This window comes from Cavia porcellus, unplaced genomic scaffold (assembly GCF_034190915.1).
Source record: "Cavia porcellus strain 051 isolate PalLab524CR breed Dunkin Hartley unplaced genomic scaffold, mCavPor4.1 scaffold_30, whole genome shotgun sequence".
Classification (NCBI taxonomy): Eukaryota; Metazoa; Chordata; class Mammalia; order Rodentia; family Caviidae; genus Cavia; species Cavia porcellus.
The window spans coordinates 29,485,272-29,510,051 of NW_026947513.1; the positions used below are offsets into that span (position 1 = coordinate 29,485,272).

The 24,780-nt window shown below is 35.7% G+C and overlaps 1 protein-coding gene across 3 annotated transcripts in view; it reads right to left on the bottom strand.

The window, feature by feature from the left end:
* The window catches only part of Scfd2 (sec1 family domain containing 2), a 446,638-nt gene that overhangs the window by 206,636 nt on the left and 215,222 nt on the right, over positions 1-24,780 (bottom strand). Inside the window, exon 6 of one of the 3 annotated variants that reach the window (XM_013154490.3) lies at positions 8,038-24,300. The exons of the other annotated variants lie outside the window; for them this stretch is intronic. Within the exon in view, the coding sequence (XP_013009944.2) occupies positions 24,206-24,300 (95 nt within the window). The 3' untranslated portion in view covers positions 8,038-24,205. Of the gene's footprint in view, positions 1-8,037; positions 24,301-24,780 lie in introns of those variants that run through there. 3 annotated transcript variants of the gene reach the window in all.

The window sequence follows — 24,780 nt, forward strand, 5'->3', positions numbered from 1 at the left end:
TATACAGGCACAAAAGATAAAATTTCTCTTTTTATATAAAAAGACATACTCAAGAAATAGGAAAATTGTAAATTTTATAGTCAAGACATAAATTCATTTTGTCATAAGACATCTATATAGGTTTTTTACCCTTACAAATTAGAAAAAAATTCTTGAAAGGCCACCAAAATAAATCTGACCATGTTCATTGCCAATTGAGAAAAGTTAGGGGCTATCTCAAGACGGCTTATCTGCTTTGAGAATTTCCATATTTTTAAGTTAGTTGTGAATCTATGTCTGGATTAAATGCTAACATTTATCCACAGAACATTTTTGTTTGCCATCATTGCTAAAGTAAAGATATACAAACATACTTCCCTGGTACATTTCAAACATGCTCAACCATTTTAAAAATTATTTTGAATACATCTGTGCCTGTATGTATGATATATTTATTTCTTCTACAGAGATCTCCAACTGCCAGAACTTCGCTTTGGTAATAATAAAATATGCTGTGGTGACTTCCAAGTACTGTAGAGTTTTGCAATGGAAAACAAGCTGGAGAAACTTTGAAGGTTTTTCAAAAACTGCGACGTCTGGGTGGCAAGTGGGATTTCACTTGGCTCAAGGGACATTTTTGAAACCATCTTCTCAGCCATCTGTTGCTTTGCATCTAAATTCTTTTGGAAGCCAGTCAAAAAGAAGATGACAAGTGAAAACTATTTTGGCAACAAAACAAAAAATAAGAAACCCAAACAAACATCTTCCCATAACAGTTGGACTTTCTATTGGATTCAAATCATATGTGGAAATACTTTTTAGAAAATGCACATTAAATTAAGTGAAAATGCCACAAGATATACAATGAAGAATTAAAAAGTAATCAGGAGAGGATGCTCTTCATGAGGCAACTGTCTGTTTTTCCTCACAAAACAAGCTTTTTGAGGGCAAGAGCCAAAGCTTCAGCTATATTCTCAGAACCTCAGCACTGGCAAAATAGATGTGTGAAGAGAGGGCACAGACAAGGTTAAGTACAGTCGTGCTCTAGAGTCTTCTTTCCCTTCCTCCCTCCTCTCTCTCACCGTTCCAACCCTCCCTGTCTTCCTCATCCTCTTCAACCCTCCTCCTCATCTCCCTCATTTTCACCTCTGTCTCCCCCAATCCTCTGCTTCCTCCTCCTCCTCCTCCTGCTTAGCACTGAGCTACAGCCCAGCCCTATTTATTTATTTAGATTTTGAGAGAGGGTCTCACTAAGTCACTAAGTGACCCAGCTGGGCTTAGACTTGCCATCTTTCTATCACAGTCTGCTAGAGCGCTGGGATACAGGCACATAACCCCATACCTGGTTAAAATCAGGTCTTTAAAACTTATCCATTCATTTGCTCAACAGTGGATACTGTAAATGTACAGTGGATACTGCCTTAGATACTGGCGATGCAGGTACAAATAAAACAGGCCAAACTCATGTCCTCATGGAGCTGACAACTAAAAGCTAGTAATTATGGAGCACTGAAGTACGCCAAGCATTATTGTATATCCTTTGATCTCCCCATCAAACCTAAGAGATAAGCACTATCATTGTTCTCATTTTACGAGTAAGATAAAAGAAGTTCAGGTAAATAGAGCTGATCTGGTCCAGAAATAACTGACTCAAACATGGGGGTCTATCTAACCACTAAACCTCTGCTCCCTCTGCTCCTTCCCACTGCACCACACCATCACTGATTTATTATGTGACCTCAAGAAGATACTTTTATTGCTACTATGCCATACTGTTAAATTTTACACAATTGGTGTTAGTCCATCTTATCCTATATTACACAATTACTGTCATTCATAGATGTAAGAGAAAGCTTCCAGGTTTTTAAAACTTAAAATCCATGGGCTTAAAAGTACTTTGTACTTCTGATGATAATTAAAAAAGAAAGAGGAAGATTAGGATAAACAAAATAAATATTCCAGAATCAAAATCAACATCATTGTAGATTTTTTGGCATGTAAAGCATAAGAGACATTGAAACAGTAACAGAATATTACTCACGTGAAATAATCCCCCTGAAGTTACATTAGAAATTATCATATGGTAAATTATATAAATTACAGCCCATTCTCACGCTTCATTTAACAAATATTTACAAATGCCAGTCCTGGTGCTAAAAGCATTTATACAGAAACAAAATGGCACAGTCTCAAGCTTTGATGAACTTAGGATATGCCTGCTAAATTATGTAATATGATACATAATAAAAAGCTCTCAAGTTTTTCAACATCTTACAAATGAAATGATTTTAAATTTGCTAAGTGAAGTATAAATGACACAACCACTCTGGGAGATCATTATCTGTATCTGTATCTGTATCTGTATCTGTATCTGTATCTGTATCTGTATCTATCTAATACATATATACAGAGTCTGCCCCCAAAAATGTATTCACACTTCAAGAAAAGAAAAATAGTATGATTTTTTTAGTACTGTTCTCATATGGGGGACCCTGGAGGATGCTGTTTATCACAGAAAATCCATTACACTTCTAGCCCTTAGAGAAGAAATTGAAAATGCAGGTGCAGCAACCTCAATGACCAAAGTCACCCAAGCAATAGTTTGTCATACTAATGAATGTCTGGAAACTAAGGGTTACCACTTTGAGCATCTCTTGTAATTGTAGAGGCCAAAGGTAACTTGTATTAATCTCATGACTTCTCAACAAATTTAGTAGTAAAATATTTATAGACATTTTTCTTTTCCTGAAGTGTATATACTTTCTTGGCAGATTGTATATATATCAGATAATATATATATATATATATATATATAACATATATGTATATATATTTATGCTTTTAAATATATATAAATTATACCTTTATTTTACAACCAAATATTTATAATTATATTCTAATGCATTTTCCTAGAAGACTGAAAATTACAATTTACACAAAAATCTGTACAAGAATATTCATAGAAATGTGGTATGTAATAGTCAAAAATTGGAAATAATCCACATGTCCATTAAAAGATGAATGATTAAACAAATTGTGATACATATATACCACAGAATACTACTTAGCAGTAAAAAGGATAGATACATTATACAAAAGGAACTACTGATACCTGAAATAATTCATAGTTCTCACTGCCATCTAAGGGAAAAGCCTGTCACAAAGGGCTATTTATTATATAATTCACTTTATATAACATATTAGAAATGATAAAATTATAGAGATGAAAACCACATTAACAGTTGCAATGAGGCAGGGACAATAAAAATAAAAATATAGTGTGAGGTGGCAATAATAAGTGTTATGGAAAATAAAATAAAGCAACAACAACAACAAAAAAAGCAGAAGCCCTATTTGGGGACCTATTGGTCAGCCAGACTGCTCCAAAGAAAGAAAGAGAGGGAGACAAGTGGGTATCCAAGGAAGAGAGGACAGATATGATTTATATTTTTTAAAAAGGGATGGGAAAGAAAATTATGCCTATGAGTATGTAGATATAAAATATCACTGCAAGCAAATACAAGAAACTGGTACATCAGTTGTGTCCGCAATGGGTAACTGGTGGTTGGGTTGGGTGGCAGATTGGAAGGAAGCCATCCATTGAATGCAATTTTTAAGCCTTCACATTTTGATGTGACTAAAAAAATAAAAGTGAAATTGTCTTTCACACTTTAATTATGATCCGCTTGCCTCAGTCCCCTCAGCAGTTGGGATTATGGGCAAGCACCATTCTTCACTAACATTAGTTAATCTTTCCACTGTGCATTCCAGCCAATCCCCTCTTGTGTATTCCAGCATATGGTTTGTATTAGTTTGCTAGGAATGCCCTAGACAGAGAAATTTCATTTCTCACAATTTTAGAGCCTAAAAGTCCAAGATTAAGACATCAAAAGGTTTATTTTTTGTAATGCCTCTCTCCTTGCTTGGTCTTTCCTCTCTGCATACATATATGTCCTAATTTCTTTTAAGGATGCCAGTCATGTTGGATTGAAGGCCTCCCTCACAACTGCATTTAATCTTTTTCTTACATCCCTAACTTTTTTACATTTTATTGTCTTGTGGCGCTGGGGATTGAACTCAAGGATTTCACATTCTCAAAGTCTTTTTTTTTTTTAATTTTATTTAAGGAGAAAAAGAAAAAAAAAAGCAGAGAAAGGGTACAAGTTATACAGATTTACAGAAAAAAATAAACAGTAGGAAATCACTAGTTAATGGATTACATTTTGTCATCTTAGAAATGATTGTTCAAGTTACAAAATTAAAGCTTATAAAGTGGACATTCCAACAGTGAGACTGCAAACAGTTCTGTTCAATGATCCAACAAAACTCAGTAATATCATTATCTATCTTATACACTTAAATATACATGCAGTTATATCGTATAGAGCACTTTCTTTTCCTCTCTTTTGTACAATGACAATTACACATTTTGGGTTTTGTTGCTCCCACAGTTCTTACTACTTTTTTGGAAGAGAGTAGAACCAAAAGTGACATAACAGAACAGTCAGTCAAATCAAAAGGGTGGACGTAATAGATAACGTAAAAGCATAATACTAGGTGATCAACAATGGTTACCATAATGCCTCCCACAATCTCTAATAGAATTGCCTATATCATTAGTTATAATAAAATTTGAACAAAACAGTAAAGAACAAAACCAACAAAACCAAAACACTGGAGACATTATAGGTCTTCAAAAGTAGATAATAGTCAACCAGAATGGGCGTCATAATGAATCCCACTATCTTCACAGCTGTTGCCTAAACTTTCGAACCTGATACTATCAAGCAAAACAGAATAGAGGAACATCAGTCAAAACAAGATGGTGAGAGCAATACAGGGCTTTAAATCAAGATAATGGAAAGTCAAAGTGGGTTACTATAATATATCCTGCTATTTTAAATTTATTTTTCCCTTAATTAAAAGGATAAAAAAAGTAAATAATAAAGTAGAGATTGAGATAAAAGAGGGTATAACAGCAAATCAGCGCAGATCAAAACATAACCATTTAAGCAAAATAGTGTTTCACTACAAGATTATCCCGACATAAAAGTAGTTACCATATTGTCTCTTTCCTTGAAATCTTTGAGTATAACTTCGTATACTGTAGCATCAAATATATCAAAACAATGCAAAACAATTTAAGAGAATGACAGTATTACAGGGTATTTAGAATCAACTAACAGAAAATGAACAACGGTTTCTGTATAATCTCCTTGTCTATAAAAGGTTTTGCTTATACTATCACATATAATAAAATCCAATAAGATACCACCTGTTTAGACTAATGGAGACAGAAGAACAAAAGCTTGATGAGACTTCAAAACAAGATGATACTAAATCAGTATTACCTCTTAAGATGTCATTTTCTCCAATATAGCTGTTCCTATCATCCCATCTTCTCTGCCTCATTTCTGTTGAGCTCTTTTTCTGTCATTAATTGACAGTTTGTCTTCTTCATTTTGTTTCTGCTCCATTCATTGTGGCCTCTCTGCCGCTACTTCTGTATTTTTTGTATTTTTCTTTTTTAGAATATCTTGCAGTATTCTCTGTAGAGTTGAATTAGTGGTTGCATATTCCCCTAGTTCCTCTTTATCCTGGAAGCACCTTGTTTTTCCATCAATTTCCAGGGATAGTTGTGCAGGATATATCAATCTTGGCTGGAGATTATTATCTTTGAAAGCTTGAATTATTTCCCCCCCACGCTCTTCGTGATTTGATGGTTTTTGCCGAGAAGTCTGCTGTAATTCTGATGGGTGCTCCCTTGTAAGTTATCTGGTTCTTGTCTCTGAAGGCTTTTAGTATTCTGTTCTTGTATTGGATTTCTGGAATTCTAATTATTACATGCCTGGGTGTTGCTCTGTTTGGGTTGTAGGTGGCTGGAGTCCTGTATGCTTCATACAACTGAATATCTTTACCTTTTGCTAAATTAGGAAAATACTTCTGGATTATTTCTGTGAGTAGCTTTTGTAGTTCATTTGTTTGTGTCCCTACTTCTTCTTTTATGTTCTTAATTCTTAAGTTATAGACCCTCTTATCATCTTCTAGTCTTTGTATTATTGCTGTTTGTTTCTTTGTTATTTTTAAGAAGTTTTTCATTTCATGCTCCCATATTACAAATCTGCCCTCCAGTTCAGATAATCTGTCCTTAGTTTCTTTCAAGCTGTTATGCCAGTTTTCGATAGACTTTTTAGTTTCCTGGTAGTCTCTTTGAACCTGCTTCTCGTATTCTATGCTTTCTCTATTTTCTCCATTAAACAATTCTCCCCTCTTTTTTCTATTCTTCCATTCCACCATCTGTTTTTTCTTGGGTGGTGCTTAGCATTTCTCTAACTATTCTGCTTATGTCTAGCTTCAGGTCATTAATAACTTCATTCCTGAACTTGTCTATGAGGCTCTCGAGAGAGCGCTTTATGTCTATTGGTGCTGTGTCTGCTGTTGTCTCTTTCTCAAGATTGGGGGCCGAGGACCCTTTCTTGTTGCTGCCTCTTCCCATATTCTTTGTTCCTTATATATGCAAGCGTATATAGAAGGCCGGGCTTCCTTCCCTGTCAGCCACAGTCTGATTGAATTGCGCTGGCTAGGTGTTCCCACCCTCCACAGTGCACCAGGAAGTTGCAGACCAGGCAGCCTATGCGGGGCCCGCCACTCCAGGTCAATCTACCTTCAGGAGCTGGGACCTGGGCTGTGCTAGCCTACTGCGTCTCAGCCAGCAGCATCACGTGGGCTAGGCACTGCTCACCAGTCCCGCTTGAGAGGGGGATACATGACTGAAGTCACTGCAGCGCCCTGTTCCCACAAGTCTGCCCGGTCCCAGAATGTCCTCTGTTGGAGTCTCCTAGACCATGGAAGAGTCCCAGTTTTCCCTCACTCATCAGAGGTGGACACACAGCTCCCCGCCCATCCCACTCTCAACTGGATTCACTGACTCCCGTTCTCAGAGCTTCAGTGCATCTCTCTCCCTGCCAAGCTGATGCAGACGCAGCGGTGGTGGCGGGAAACCCAAATCTCAGCTTCCAATGGCACAGGCTCCAGCTTCCACGCTGAGGCTTTATCTGTTCCTGTTATAGCACCAGGATTGTATTCCCAGTTGGTTTCTCTCAGCCCAGTTTGTTCTTGGGTCACCGGGGCATATCTCCGCGTGCTTATGATTCCTTAGTCAGCACCATTCCTGAATTCTAAGCTGGGTGTTTCAGAGAGCCTCCGTAGCTGCTGCTATCTGTCCGCCATGTTCTCCTGGAAGTCTCCTCAAAGTCTTTTGTATTTTTGGTTGTTTTCAAATTTTATTTTTGTTTGTACATGTTTGTAGTACACAATGATTACATTTATTATAGGGAGATGGTACATTTACATAATAAATCTTAACTTTTTTATGCCTTCCACCCCTGCTTTTCACACTGCATTTAATTTTTAACTTGTTGAAGAACTTAATCTAGAGTCACATTCTAAGGAATTGTGGGTTAGGACTTCAATAAACTTTCCTCAGTGTCTCAATTTATTACTGTCTAGCGTAAATGTCCAAGCCTTCCTTGGGCTGAAATTTGTGAAGGGGAATTGTTTTGAGATGCATACAAAATACATAATAGAGTTAATGTATATAAATAAAATATCTTTTAAAAGTATTTTTATTATAAAATTTTTAAAAATACAGAGGGGTAGGCGTGGTAGTGCATGCCTGTCATCTCTGCACTCTGGGGACTGAGGCAGGAGGATGGCAGGTATGAGTCCAGCCTGGACAATCCAGTGACTCAGTGAGACTGTGCCTCAAAACAAAAAATAAAAAGGGTAGAGGGTGTAGTTCACTGCAAAGCCCTGGATTCAATTCTTACTACCAAAAGCAAATAAATATAGAAGATGGAAGTGCCTTGTGGGCTGCAGGCTGGACACACTTGAATGGGGTCACTTCTATCAATATAAAACATGCTTTTCTTCCTCCTATCTTATAAAAAATCCTGAGCCCTCTTCCTTTTTCAACAGCTATCCTATTTTCTGGGTCTCCTTTACAGTCTGAATTCTTCAGAGTTGCCTATAGTCATTGTCTCAAATTGCTGTTTCCCATTCTGTTGGTGTCTGCCTGTCTGTCTGTCTCTGTCTGTCTCTGTCTCTGTCTCTCTCACTGAGGAGCAGTTTATATGTCTCACATTCCCATTATCTCTTAAACTTACTCCCACATAACTTTGCCCATTCTCTCCACTGCTATTGATTGTATCAGCAATGAACTCTATGTTGAAAATTACAGTGACAAACACTCAGTCTTTATCTCACTTGTCCTGTTAGTAGCATCATTGACATTCAACAGGTGATTGAAAGATACAATGAATGTTTAAATTTTAACAACTTATTAAGTTAAGAGACACACTGCCAAAAATAATTAGATAAGTGTGTTCAAAGTGATGGGGAGTATTTTGCACACTTGTAAGTAAGTTAGGGCCAATGTGGTTTTGACTATAACAAATTTTAAAATTTTAAACATTCACTCACTATATTATAATCATTCCCTCATTGATCAACCACTTATGATAATTGCTGTCAAATAAAAAATTACAGTGTGTCATTCACCTTATTCACTGGAACTGGTACCATGTTATTTGAGCTCTTCCCCAAAGTCAAATTGACTACAAATGGTAAATGTTAAAATTTTTTTATATTTCACAGTACATGCTTTGCAGTACACAATGATTACATTCATCATATTAACACATCTCAATTATTTTGACATCTCTTTTTCCACCCCCCCTTCCCTCTTCCATCTCTTGTTCCCCTATCTCTTTGTTTCCTATCATCTTTTATTTTGCTCTTTAATTTATATATACTTTGAGTTTCTCATATAAGAGATACTATGCAATATTTAAGCTTGTGTGTCTTATTTATTTTACTTAATATTATAGTCTCAAGGGGCATCTATTTCCCTACAAATGACTCAAGTTTATCTTTATGGCATAGTACTCCATCATGTAAAAATACCACATTTTCTTTATCAATTTATCGGTTGATGGGCCTTAAGCCTATTTCAAAGATTTAGGTATTCTAAATTGTGCTTCTATGAAAATGAGTATACATGTACCATTATAATATGACATCTTTAACTCTTTCAGGAAGATTCCTGGAAGGGGAATAACTAGGTTTAATGGAACTTCTGTTTTTAGTGTTTTGAGGACTCTCCATACTGATTTTCATAGTGACTGTATCAGTTTACATTCCCATGAACAACGTAAAAGGGTTCCTTCCCCCCGCCCCGAAGCCTCATCAGTCTTTTTATATTTGACTTCTTGATGATAGCTTCTTTTTCTAGAATAAGACAGAACTCCATGTTGTTTTAGTTTTCATTTCTCTAATGGCCAGAGACATTGATCATTTTTTCCTGTAGTTATTGGCCATTTATACTTCTTCTAACTAGTCATTTATACTACTAATTCTTCCTCTTTCATTTTAGTTGATCATTTCTTAATCGGGTCTTTTATTTTGAGATACCATTTTTTGTTAATTTTTTATATATTGTAGATATCAGTTCACTGACCAAGGAGTAGCTGGCCACTTTCTTCCCATTCTATTGGTTATCTCTTTCTCTGTTTCCTTTATTGCACAGAGCCTTTAATTTGATATAATCCCATTTGTTCATTCTTCATATTATTTCTTGTACAAGTCATCTTTGACAGACTTTTCCCCCTTCTGTCTCACTTCTAATTTACATTCGATCCTTAGGGAATAACCTTCATGTAACAAGAATCTAATTTCACTGCCTTTATCACAAACTGGTCCATGCTTCCACCACATGTCACCCATGTTATTCAAAAACTCTCTGCTTTTGCTCTCATTCTCCTCTTCAGGGTCTTTTTAAACGAGCACACAATATGATCTTTTAAAAGCAAGATCCAATCATGTCATTCTTCCGCTAAAAATACTTCAATGACTCTGTATTTCACTCAGAGTTCAAACCACAGTCTTTAAAAGGCCCCATAGATTCATAGCTGCTGCTGCCCACTGCCATCTTGCTCATTCTGTTCCTTAAACATTCCAGACTCACTCCTACCTCAGCGAAGCTTTGCTTTAACTGTTCTCTCTCCCTGCTAAGCTTCCCTCCCTCCAACCCACACATCTAAACTCCCTCAACTTGTTTGCAAATCTTGTCTTCTCAATGAGTCCTTTCCTGACATCTCCACTTAATTCTGTGCACATGTGTGCATGCACACACATGCTCTCTGACTTCCTAAACTGCTGTATGATTCTTTATTCCCATTGTCTCATCAGCTCCTTGAAGCTATCCTATAATTTTTTTGCATATCTCCACTCACCTATCTATCCATGTACTATGATTACTGGTATTGAATGCGTCCACCAGCTAAACTGTCAGCTCTATAGGTAAGAATCATTGCCTGAGTTGTTCACTGCTATATCCAGGCATTTTAAGTGAATACAAGTACCATTACAATTGGTTCTGTCATTTCAACCACTGCTATTAATGTTAGAAATACACAAAAAGTAAACAATTTTCATCAATTTTCCAATCACCAATTTCATCCCTAGAGATTACACTATTTCTGTAATCTTTTTTCCACATGACATCACAAAATTTCAGAAAGCATGAAGTTGAAATAGAAAAGAGAAAATTATCATCATATTCCTCCTCCTTTGTGCCCACCAAAAACACAATTCATAACCCTTTTTCTCACTATATATCCTCTAATGAGTGTTAATCTACATTTGACTATGTTCCTCAATTTAAAAAAATAAATATGCATTAGTAAAAAGTATATGAATATTTGTAAACATTGGAGAAGGCAATGAATTGAATCTCAGTCTAATTCAGTAGACATAAAAAATACAAAGAAAAAACCAGTTCAAAAGTATAAGAAATATCAATAAATCATAGAACAAGTTAAAAGGAAACCAGAATGGCTATCAGGTAGCTGAGCAAGAAAATAATAATAGCAGTACTCTAATATTTGTTGTTTTAATATACAGAACACTTAGCTTTCATTTCTATAGTGCTTCAGAACTCAGGAATGAAATTATCAATACTTGCAACCTACATGAGTTTGCGCAAGTTATCTAACTAGCTCAGCTTTCTCATCTGATCAATATAAGATAATAGTAACTACTTTTGAGAGCTTCTATGGAGAACAAACACATTGAAAAAATGATTGATATAGAAATATATAACAAATATGATCTACTGATCATTTACTACTTTTAAAAATATTAAAATGCCTAGTAATGGTCCTGCAGAATCAGAAATGCCATCATATATAAAATGTCATCATATATATAAATAAATTATACAAGTAAATAAATAAATGTGCATATATGTATCTGTACAGTGAGAAACAAATGGTTTCTTAATCTGATTAGTTAGCCACTTAAACTGTTCTGTTCTGACCTATTTTGTTATGTCCTCTTTTATCTTAATCTTTTTTTAAAATAAAAAAAAATCTGATTAATTAGCCAAAATATCCTTGCTAGATAAAAAAAAATACCTTTTAAATTAGGTGTTAAAAATGTATAGGACTACATTACAAATTCCCATATTAAATTTCCATTATTAAAGGGATGTTTTTACAAATTTTCTGAAAAAGCATCCTATGAGAATAAGACCCGGATGAAAAACGAATGGAATAAATGAACAGATCCACAAGGATCCCTATGGAATCACATACAATCTAAGTCCTACTCAACAGGTACTAACAGTGAATTTCTGGTTACTTTTGTACTATTCTGAGGCAATCAATCTTCCTTCCTTCCTTCCTTCCTTTCTTCCTTCCTTCTTTCTTTCCTTCCTTCCTTTCTTTCTTTCTTTTTTGTATTTATTACTATCTTTTGCAATGACTGTAAGATACACCAATTTGGAAAGTGAAATATAAAAACAGTAGAATTTCTGTAAAATTCTCAGGCCTGCAAATATCAGAACTTTTATATAAATAATCACCACCCCTAAACTGTGTTTAAGAATGAATTATGCAAGTCCCAGCTGTGACATTAAGTGTAGAAAAGAAAGATCTCCACTTCTGGCATAACTTCAAATGCCTCAATGGAGACAGAAAAATGTCAAACATAAAAATTACACTGAAGCACTTATAGCTCCCATGGACAGGAAGAAAGGACAAATACTTTCTGAATAGTAAAATATTTAGCACACGTTACCTCTGATGCATTATACAAAGGAATGGCTTGTAGACACTCAGGACCAGAAGCTTTATGGATCTATATCACTCATTTCTATGATGACTAAGAGCTGTATTTTAAACCTATAAAGAGACTGGGGCCTCTCTCTCTATCTGATCCTGTTCCTCTCTTTGACCCCTATTACAACATTCCTGTTGCAGTATTCCAGAGCAACTCCCAGAGTTTCCAGAATGATATTCTTATTTGATAACAGTTGATCTTTTAAATTCTAGATAATAAAGGGTACCAGTAGTTCACAGAACATGTGTGAAGCTTTAAACTTATCTACTGATATAGAGGAAGTTACTCATGGAAGAAATACCTTTGATGCCAGTACACAGTTTGCCTCTGTTGAGATAGTTGTTCAAAATTTAAAAAACAATGTATAAAGCAGTGTTTTGAAAAATTTACAGTAGTAAAGAAATCTCCTTTGTAGTAACAATGGAAAAAGAGAAAATAGATTAGAATAAATAGAAGTGTCAACATATACAAATAAAATACTCTTCTAAAGCATAAATGCAGACTCAAAAGACATTCTTGCTTCTTGGTTATGATGCTTCAATATCATCAAAAGATGTCTGTTCTCATTAAGTCAGAATATAAATATTATGAAAACCAAGCTTTTTAAAAAACTAACCTTTTTTCTCCTGAAATTAGATCAATTGATTTTACTATATGTTAAACTTCATATTTAAAAAAAAACAATAATATCTAGAAAATAATGAAAAGGAAAAGCAACATGGGTAGAATAATTATACCAAATATATAAAGTCTCTATAACTAAAAGCACAAAGAGCCACACAGATAAATGAAACAGTACAGAAACCCAGAAAGAAAGTCAGCTATAGATGCAAATTATTCTAGCATGTGATAAAGTACATTTCAAAATGCTGGGGCAAAGACAGAATTTCTAACAAGTAGTGTTGGAGCAACAGGACAGCCACTGGAAAAAGAAATTTTGATCAATCAATTTTAAGTAAGTTTTCTATAACCTGAGAGAGATATTTTTGTAATTATGACTCAAAATCTAAACATATTAAAAAAATTAATGTATTTGACCATCTATAAAGATTGAAGAACAAAACACCACAAACAAAATCACAACACAAATAAATGAGAAAATACTTGCAAATATATCATAAAGAACTAACATCTCTAATTTGTAAATAACTCTAAAATTTTATGAAAGAGACCAAAATATTATAGAAAACATGCAAAATACATGAATAGACAATTCACATAAAATAAAAATTTACATTGAAACATGAAAATATGTTCAACTTTACTTAAAAGAAAAATTCATATTAAAATTATAACAAGTTACCTATAAAGGGATGAGATAGAAGGACAGGCTGGAAAGGACAGAGAAAAGAGTGATATTTTTCACTGTAACTATTTACATAGTTTTAAACTCGGAAGAATGTTACATGTTCTACATGTTCAAAAATACAATTAAATAAATACACATAGAAAAACAAACGTGAATAAATAACTCTAAATGAAACCTGACTAAATAATAGAACCAAACTGGAGACAGACTGGAAAGCAGCTTTGGGAAGAAATAATCCAAGTAACACTAAAATGCAATAATTTTCCAAGGATAAGGGTAAGACAGGCATAAGATAAGCTTTGTTGTGCCAGAAAGTAAGAAGGTCCCATCAAATAATGGTAGCATGGGAACCAGCTTAAATGAGTTCCCACTTGACAAATCTATGATATTGGAATACCAAAATTATACATATATCTCTCAGTCTAGAAAAAGTGCTAGTAAATCTTGATCTATCTTTAGCAGACTTTTCTGCTAAAAAATGGAATGAATTCAGCAATTTTGAAATGATCTTTTCTTTTAATTTATGTCCTGTACAACTAGGGAAATAAAGTAAATGTGTTGCACTGCCAAGAGCCAGGCCTTTCACTATGGAAAAAACTGACTCACAAATAAGCATTAATAAAGGTAAGGATGAACCTTGAGACGTCAGATTAGAAAGGCAGTCATAATTTTACATATGTTCTAATAAAGATATGCTTTTATGTGCACATGTTCATATATTATACGTATTTGTATATATACATACATATAAAACTTTCTTTCCCTAATGTCTCTTGAGCATCCTAGAATTTTTCAGTAATAATAACCATACCAAATTTCTAGATCTTGGTTGCTATATGAAACTCCCATTGAAAAGAACCAAGGGATCTTGAAAACAATAGCAGATTCTAGAAATGAGGCCAGAAAAGTGTAAGGTAAGCTTTATTGTATCAAAAACTAAGAAAGTGCTGCATCCTTAAGGCATGTCAAAAACATACCAAAACCAGTTTAAAGCAGTTCCCACTTACCAAACCTAACTAGACACCGAAATTAATAAAGTACAACTTACTAAATTATTCACACACACACACACACACACACAGATCCAGGGCTATTTCTACTTGTGATGAGTGGATAGAGGAGCACAGTTAAAAATCACCATGTCTGTAAGATCACTTGGGACAAAAACATTGGGAGAAAGTTTAATTAGAAGCAGGATATTTAAGAGAGAACAAAGCCATACCAGCAAGCAAGCCCAGTATGAGAACCAGCACCATGCATGGGCTGCAGGCAGACTGGGACAGACAGACCCCACTCCCTTCCAGTGCACGGGCTGGCAAACAAGAAGTACCAAACACACACACACACACACACACACACACACACACACACACACCCTGCCATATGCATGTCAGGAGAAACACAGGCTGTGATGATAGCTTTGGAGATGAAATGTAATTGGATGCCTGTGGTGCTTTTTGGTGTTTCTTGCAGGTCTAGGGCCAGTGATCTAATCATAGGTTCAGAGGATAGCAGTATGCAGTGTGACATCTAGAGGGGATCGCCTTCTGAGGGTTACAGCCATTGTTGATTCCCTATGGTCTTGTTTTGGAAGTCCTATATCATCTCCATTGTTTTGTTGGGCTAGGTTTTATTCTCTTTTGTTTTGTTTCATTATGTTAAATCCAATGGCAGGAGCAGCTATTTCAAAGATAGCAAGATATTATGGTAGTAATTTTGGATTTACTATAGGCTTCTTTTGAAGTCCTTTACTGCATTCATTGTTTTGTTTTTATTGTTTCTATTCTATTTTGTTCTTTTTGATTTTTACTATGTCCACAGTTATCTGTGGCTATTTTGAAGACATCAAAAGGCATTATGATAACTGTTGCTGATTTTGTAATGTTTTGAAGTCCTGTATCTTTTACATGGTTTGTTTTGATTGGTTTTATTTGTTTTATCCTCTTTAAAATAAAAAATAATTAAAAAGAAGCAGGATATTTATATGGTATCAAAAGAAATGACAAGGACCTGGCTGTTAGTTACAGGAAGAACACAGTAACAATCTGACAAGTAGAAAACAGACCTCAGCCAGATGATCAAAATAAACATAAAAGAGAAGGGGAATAAATATCAAATGTCTCTGGATACAAAGCCTGCAATCTCACTTGCATCGTCTTCAAGGTGGGCTGAGGATGAATGTAGACTAATAAATGTATGACAACAGGAGCCAAGCTTTTTCTACTGTCAGTGTGAATTATATAGACACACAAGGAGATGAGTCTAGGATCCCTTTATTCCCCTCTACACTGAATGATTCATGTGTAATAAGTAGTATTGAAGCCACTGGTATACTGTTTAGCTTAATCTGAAGACAAATGGTTTTACAATAAAATCTATAATATAAGCATTGGTATGGATCTGTATAAATATATACATCTTGATACTCTGTCAGCTAAGAGGACATAAAGAGCAATGATATTCCAACAGCAACAAACATGGGTCTTGATTCCCCAACCCCTCTAGTAATAGCACTTTAAATAGCTGATTTTAGCACAGGGGTAGGAAATACACAAAATGAGTCTGTCTCAATTTGTAATGCAAGGAAGGAAGCAGTGAGAGTGAAAGAAGCTGCATGAAGGGCACCAATGGCCAAAACTAGAGTATTCTGAGAAACAAAAGAAATGAAACATTTATAACCAAAATATAAACTAAATATCCACTAGCCCATACTGAAATAAATAAGAGAAAAATCTCTTTGGGCAGAAAAATGCCTAGTAATTTATGTAGATATTTTGCTCTCAACATAGTGGAGCAAAACTCCCACTCATTGAGTGTGGGCTAGGCACAGTAACTTCCTTCCAAAGAGTACAGCATAGCAAAGAGAGACATTAACAGCACAACGAAGAGAGTACAGTGGAAAAACCTGAACAACGTAACTTCAGGCAGATTGTAAAGGTCAACAACACATTGACCCCATATATCTTATACAATACAATTAAAATGGCAGGTTTCCTTTGTGATTTTCTTAATTCATGCCAGTCTAATTATGAGAAAAACATAAAACGAATCTCCACTACAAGATATCCTATAAAACACCTGAGCAGTACTTCTCAAGAGTTTCAAGGCCACCAAAATCAAGAAAAATGTAAGGAACTGTCACAGCCAGGAGAAGCCTGGGAATACATGATAACTAAATATAATATAGTCCTAGAACACAAAAAGATATTTGGTAAATATTAAGGAAATTTAGCTAATAATAATGAATCTGTATCTGTTTGATACTTGGAACCAATGTGCCATACTAATACGTGTTTAATTAATAATAACTAGTACATATACTAATAATAGTGAAAACTGGACCAAGGATGTATGAGAACTTTGTGCTAGTTTTGCAATTTTTCTGTAAATCTAAAGCCATTCTAAAAATAAAGTTTATTTAAAACAAAAACAAAATCCATGCCAATTGAACAGCTTGTGCTATTCATTGCTTAAGACAGAATCACATGACAGAGACCACCTGCCATGTCCCGAGAGTTCTAGTCTCTGTAGCTCATGGGATCATCCAGCACAATATAATTAGAGATTTGGTGGTAAACAAGAAACAAGGTAGGATAGTAACAACAAGATATACTCTTTTTTTTTTTTTTGTCTTTTTCGTTTTTATCGGTACCAGGGATTGAACTCACAACTGCACACTTGCAAGGCAGGAGCTTATGCCACTGAGCTAATTCCCCAGCCCCAAAATATACTCTTATAGAACTTTATGGTGCATATAACTTTAGTTCTTTTAATATCATAACTGAATTATTTTGGGTTCCATTTATCTCTGAAGTTTTCACTTTCAAGCACATTTTTATGCTAAATATAAAAGCAAAAGTTAGAACAAACTGTGGACTATTCTTGGTAGAAAGCTATTCAGCATTGTACATTCCTGGGCATAAAATTGAGAAGAGAAGAGAAATTAATTAAGTAAGTAAAACTTTGTATTTCTTTATCAAAACTACAGTGACATTGTTAATTACACTGTTTAAAATTTTTCATATTTTAATGTATTAATTTAGGTTTCTGGTTATGCTATTTGAAATTTTTACTACATTTCAAAACTGCTTGTGTTTCATAGATGATCATACTGAAATAGTAGTTTTTTATGAAGGATAAGAAAAAACTCCATCATCTTCTTGTTGGGTGCATTAGGAAATCACTGTGTGGTTAGCACCATGGTGAGTACTTTGGGAGAAGCAAAAGAAGAATAGTGAATGAGACACTCATTGTCAAGGAAAATAGACTACAAAGAGGACTAAAGGTTTAGCGTGAGATGAGCATGCTTAAACATCTACAACAAATGCAGGTCCCTTAGGACTCATCAATAGAAGCTAATAAAGCTGCATAGACCAGCAAATATTGAAATGGGCCTAGAACTGTAATGTCAGTAGAAAGGATGGAAGAGTGTTTTACAGAACAACTTTAGAGTCCATGTCCTGAGTCACTCTGCCATGCTGCCCTAAAATAAATGTTACTCAGAAAGTTCTTGATGAGTAAATGATGGATGAAGAAATAAAAAAGAAAAGAGAAAGTAGAGTAGGAGGTGAGGTTGGGGGTGGTAAGAAAGAAATTGGGGTCAACTAAAACCTCTAAGACACTTAGCCAAGCCTAAAACATTTGATAATACAAAATAATTAAGAAATTAAACATTAACAATAAATTAATTCAAATGGAAGCACTTTGACTTTGATTTTCATGTTACCTCTGTATAAATGCAAAACTGGGGTTTGCTGCACCGCTGGCATGGCTCTAAGGTGAGCAAAGAATGGTAGAAGAGTTAAGACTTCTACCATGAAAAACACTATAAACTCCATCTTAGTCAAGACAGAGTCCTAAAAATCTGTGCCTTTTCTTTACTGGAGGGACATACTGTCCTCCTCAGACCATTTTCCTGACGGAGTATAATACGAGAGGTAAGAACACGAGTCTAGAAATCAGACTCAGGTTTGAATTCCTATTATGCCACTCAGTGACCAACCTGTTATCGCTCCTAGTCTTAGTATTTTCCCTAAAAAAACATGGGACTCCTGGAAGAGAACCTGATCAATCTTCAACCCCTGTTTCTCTAATCTACCCACTTCTTTCAGCTATCACTGCCTAAAACAAGTCACCACCATCTCTAACTGTACCAAAACATTAGCCTCCCCACTGGCCCATTATTATTTACTGTCCACCCCTCTTCTACTGCCTCTTGCCCACACTAGCCATGGGATCCTGGAGAAAACACAAATTTGACTATGTGCATTTTCCCATTTAAACCTCCACATCAGCTCCCATTGAGCTCTCATGGCCTTTAGGATACATTTCCCAATTTTTTTTTTTTTTTTAATACCAGGGATAGAACTCATGACCTTGCACTTGCCAGGCAGGGGCTTATGCCACTGAGCTAAATTCCCAAAACATTCCCCAATCATAACCTAGCTCCAGGCCTGCAGTACTCTCTTCTATCCCGTCACCTTATTCATATTTGTTCTTTCATTTACTATACTATATTACTTCTCACCCCAATTTCTTTGTTTTTTGCTTCTGAATTCACCTCAAACTCTGCCTCCTAAAGAAAGTAACCTTGAGCTGAGGACAAGCCTGGCAGATCTTGGTGCTGGTTCCCAAATATTTCTGATTTTCCTGCATCCAATCGGGAAGGTAGGATTATACTTCTACTAGCCCTCTAAATTAGGAGTGACCTACATCTTACTCTGGTCAATGAGAAGAAGCTATTGTGTGACATGTTGACAGAGATTTAATCATCACTTATGTTTACTTTGCTCTTTTCCTCTTTTGGGAATAGCTGTGTGCTTGCTAGTGGCAGCTCTGTCAGCCAGTTTCCTGGAGTGAGGAGGTCAAAAATAACAATGGAGTACAGAGCTCTCAGTCCACTTCTGATGGACATGTAGCATAAGCAAGAAACAAATTTTTATTGTTTCAAGCCACTGAATTTTTGAGGACCGTTATTTCAAAATAATCTATCCTGTCCTGATTGGTAAACTTAGCTAGAAAGCTCTTCCTCACTAACAGGCTCCTCTGGGATACTTTTCACAACTGCACTCACATCAGTGAATCATTTTGTTTAATGAATTTCCTTATTGTGAAATGTAGCCTTCTAGGTTTAGAGCCTTAGCACAGTACATGACATAATTCTCAATAAAACATGAACAAATTAACACTTATTCATTGGATTAGGTGTACAAAGGGATACTACGTATAATGTACCTAGCTTAGAACTAAGATATAGTAAATGTTTAATAATAATGATGCATTATCTTTTCTTTATTTTGTTATTATTATTCTACAATCACAATTAATTAGAGGTACTTAATGTAGGAATTTAAGAGGTAGACTCTGAAGCCAGATTTTCTGCAAATCTGACCTATTTCCAACACTTGCGTGACCTTAGTCCAACCACTTCAACTTCAAGTCCTTCAATTTCCTCATCCTTAAAGTATGAATCAATAATTATATATACTTAAGCATGCTGTTATAAGAATTAAGTGAATTACCTTCTAAAATACACAATATAGTTTCTGTTTGTAAGCAAATCATGTTAAATGCCTATGTTCAACTCCTTGAAGCACCTAGAAGACTATTATTTGAAAAAGAAATCAAACACAAGATATAAACAAAACACTAAAAGATGTTAAAAACAACTCAAAACAAGTCAGGAGACAGAAAACAGAATAATGAAACATAGAACTAGAAAACAAGTAATAAAATAGTTGACCTAAATCCAAACATTTCAGCTATTACAACAAATTTAAATAGTATATGCATGGAAAGTTAAAAGGCAGAAACTGTGGGCTGCGATAAGAAAAAATATAAGAAATTAGGTCAATAGACAAATTGGAGCACAGGAAGAAAGAGGCATTGAAGTTTCCACACAACAGCAGTGACACAAAACTTGCTTTCATCATGATTCTAGAGAGAAGCATGAGTAAGGGTTCATCAGAGGTAGGCAGCAGTGACAGAAGGGATGACTTGTCCTCTCATTGGTGATATTTTCTCTAAAACTGATCTTGCGGAAATCCTAGGGATAATATGGAAAGAATTTAAAGGAAGCAAAGGCAGTCATGTTACTACATTCATATTTTAAATTATTATTGACAAATGGCTGTGGGTTGACAGTTTCCACTTTGAGCATGCAAAATTAAAGTTTTTTCTCTGGCATATATGTATAGTATGGCAATAAAGAAGACAATACAATTCTCTTGAAAGATTTGTAAAGCTAATGAACGACCGATTAAAAGGTTTAACAATGGAATTTTGGCTCCAGAATAAAATAAAATGCTGCAAATATTTCTCATTATTTCTTATGATACAAGAATATATTCCATTTTAATCTGCCTAACACTTATCTATTGCCTTTCTGATGGTTCTATTTCTTTTGGAGGCCTACCTTTTTCTTGCTTTGTCTATGAGTGCTGAATGGGGTGATTTCCTCTCTGGCTCAGGATAAAGAAGCAATAATGGCTTGGCCATTCAGAATACTTCATTTCTAGGCCACAGGGTTGGGTTTAAAGATGGAAACATCATTTACTCATAGTTTTTCAGAGTTAGCAGGAGTCTTATTTGAGCACCCAGGACAGATATGCCTTTTATTTTCACATGTGACAATATATATTCCTTAAGATAGGCTAGCTTATGTCATAAGAAATGCACAAAGCTCAGTGACTTACAACAGAAGCTCTCTCTCGCATTACATGTTCACCAGGAATCAGAAGGGGAGTTTTAAAAGCTCCTAAAGGCTCCTGCCCAGGAATGACACAAGCCTCTCTGTTCATATCTTATTGGTAAAAGCAAATCATACTGCTATACCTTACTTCAAAAGGCAAAGAAGCACAATCTACCAGATGGAGGATTCTAGAAGTACTTGGTAAACAACTGTTACAGTTTGTGTCTAGATGCCACCCCAAAGCTTCATGCAGTTTTAGGATGTTTTGGAAGTAGTTCAATCTGGAGGGGTGATGCTGGAATTAAGGGTGTGTGACTGCTAAATCAGTCTACTGATTGCTTTGGCATTACCCCAATCCCAGCAGTTTAGATACAATATATAAGGGACAGAAACAGTCTCGTCTCTCCCTGCTTATTGCTTTGCTAATTTCTGCCCACCATGACTGTTATCCTATCTTGGAGCCAACAGAAATGGACTGAAAACTCTGCAAACTATGAGCTAAATAAACTTTTCCATCCCTAACTTTAGATGTCAGGCACTTTGTCTCAGCAATGAAAAGGAAACTAAGGTAACAACTAATAAATACATGTGATATATAATAGGATATATTATATGGCAAAAGAATACTGACAGAGGTAAAAATTGTGTAGTCCTGGTAATTCTCTTAGAGTTTCTAAATTCATCTGTAACCGGAGTTATATATTTTCTAATGCAAATAGCTCAGTATTGTGGGATTTTCCAGAACATGAACAAGGCAAAAGGATTTTAACACATCACTGAAGCACCAAGAGATTTTTAAGCAACCACAGGACCTCTGGATGCCACCACTTTGTCATAGATGTCCTGAAATTCAACATAAGATAAAAGCTGAAGAACCAATTGAAGAAAGAAAACTATAGGTGCAAATGCACCTACACAAAATGTCTAAACCTTTCCAGTTAACATAATTTGATCACAAAAAGAGATAACTGAAGTATTTCTATCATGAAAAAAATGTTTAAAATGCTTTGAGTCCATAAAATATCATGTAGAATAAGTAGACTATTCCTCTGGGCTCAGTCGAGCAAGGCATAGTAGCATGGCACTGGCCAGCTAGCTGCTGCTGGAAGCAGACTAGGCAGAGCACAGCTTCAGCCAGCCCTGTAAGCAAGAAAAAAAGAGGTAAGGAATTGCTGAGCTCACAGGCAGAAAGAGCTGGATACACTAAATTTTGACTCCCACACCTCCCTTTTCTACTTCCTAACCCCTACATTACATTTCCTCTTAGTCTACAAGTTGCTCACATCTTTCAAAGAAAAGCTTTTATTTTGGTGGTATCCATATTGAAAAAAGTATCCATACTGAAAGAAGTACTTGGGTAGAGACCTAAAAAAGAGTCATTATCTAGAAAAAAAAAGGCCTAATACAAATATTCTGTTTCCAAAAATGTTGTCCCTGAAATTAAAATTGATGTAAGGGCATGAATGAGAGAGAGAGAGAGAGAGAGAGAGAGAGAGAGAGAGAGAGAGAGAGAGACAGACAGACCAACTTAAAATCTTGCAGTTTGATGGCTAACAAAAGTCAAGCCCCCTTGAAGTTAGTTTGCAAACACTGGTAAGGACTGCCAGTGTTTGGAATAGGCTTGGCATACCCTTTAAGTATGCTCTCATTTCACAACCCTCCAAACACTGAAAGGATTCTCATCCCCTTTCAGTAACACAAATGAAACCCAGAACCCACTGCCAATCAGTAGTGATGTCACATGACATTTCCATGGCTGGCCTCTAACTACAAGAAGCTCATACAAAAATTAAGAGTATTGCTTTCCTTCAGTAAGTAGGGTAAAACTAGGGTTTCCAAAGGGGAATAACAACAGGAAGACAATCGCCTCCCCCCAAACATCGTCATGTGCTTACCACAATTCAGAGAGCAATGAGTCTTTTGAACATCTACCTAGAAGATTCTTGCTTTGTCAAATCAAGTTGACTATAGGTTGGGTGGCAGTCCAATATTTTTTTTTAGTTTGGTGACCAATGGACTTTTAATTCTCAAAGTAATAAATGCATTTAAGAGAAAGAAAACAAGCATGCCATAAATGTATACAATTATATCTGTCAATAATACCTTAATAAAGCTGGAAAAAAGGGGAAAAAAAACTAAGTCACCAGGAAATTTCTTAGTGGCTACATTTCTATAATAGAAGGTAACATTTCTTTAATTGAAGGTAAACATCATTGCTGTGATCACTACCCCAACCAAGACAGTTGTTGTTATTTGCTGAAGACCCATGATCTGTCAGGCATAGTTCTAACAAAGCTATGACATAGGTACCATTACGAAACTCATTTTGCAGAAGAGAAAATTAATACACAAAATGTGACATAACTTGCTCAAAGTCAGATGATCTATGAAGCCTTAGTCTTAAACAACAGGAATAAGAGCATTTAGTAATGCCTGGTAGGGCAGGGCCTGGATTTTATTAACAAAACAAGGAATTTTGGTTAACATAAAAGTTCTCTGGGAGCCAGAAACATTGCAGTCTCAGTGTTTCAAAGCTCACAGTGGGACAAAGAGACACTATCATGCTGGAGAGATTGTTAGAGCCAGCTGAACCGAGCAGAAGATTTGTTTGGACATAAAAAGAAAGAAAATTTATTGAAATTTTATAAGGTCACTAAAGTTTAATGTCCCCCAAAAGGCTCTTGCATAAAATGGCCAAGGTATCCTATCACAAAATGAGAATAAAATACCATCTTTCATGGAAATGGACGCTTGCTAGTTGTCATCCAAACTGTGCATGTATTAAGGAGTATCATTAATATCCCCAAAGGGCCTCATCATGTCTCTTTTTCCAGCTCAAAAAAAAAGGCAGGGCATGGTGGCAAATGCCTACAATCCCAGCACTCAGGAAGCTGAAGCAGAAGGATCACTGTGAGTTCAAGGCCAGCCTGCGCTACAAAGTGAGTTAAAGGCCAGCCTGAACTGCATAAAGAGACCCTGCCTCAAAACGACAAAAAACAAAACAAAGTTCTTGGGAACTCAAGAGTTTTAGGCATCAATTCACTCCTTTAACAGCTTTGCCAAGTGGCTCCTCTGTGCCATGTCCTGTGCTTGGTGCACTTCCAGGTCTCCAGTGACACGCATGACTGTGGATCTCGAGTTCCTGTTTAGAAAAAGTAATAGAATGATACACAAACCATTACCAAACTGACCAGAAATACTACTTGTTATAGTGCTCCATCCCACCAACAGGGAGGTAGAGAGAAAACACTGTAGTGATGATAAATCAGAGACCACAAAACACACCTTGTCTAGGGCCAACTGATAATACCAGAAAATAAATTGAGGGACAGATTCTAGGGCAGGCTGGGGAGCACAGGCCCCTTCCAAGAATCAGCTTCTGCTCAGCTCCAACCATTCCTGTCTTTCCTTATATTTTTTCAAAGAGAAATCAAAATCAATAAATCAATTTTGCTATTCAGATGAAGTTTCTCCAATGTTCAAGTTTGGTTTCCAGTTAAACTTATCACAAACACTGAGTAAGCCATACAAAAAAGTGAAGGCTTAGTCCAGTTTATAAGCGAGGTTACTTCTCAGGTGCAGGAGGAAAGAGTTGATGGAATTAGGAGAATATTATTGGAGA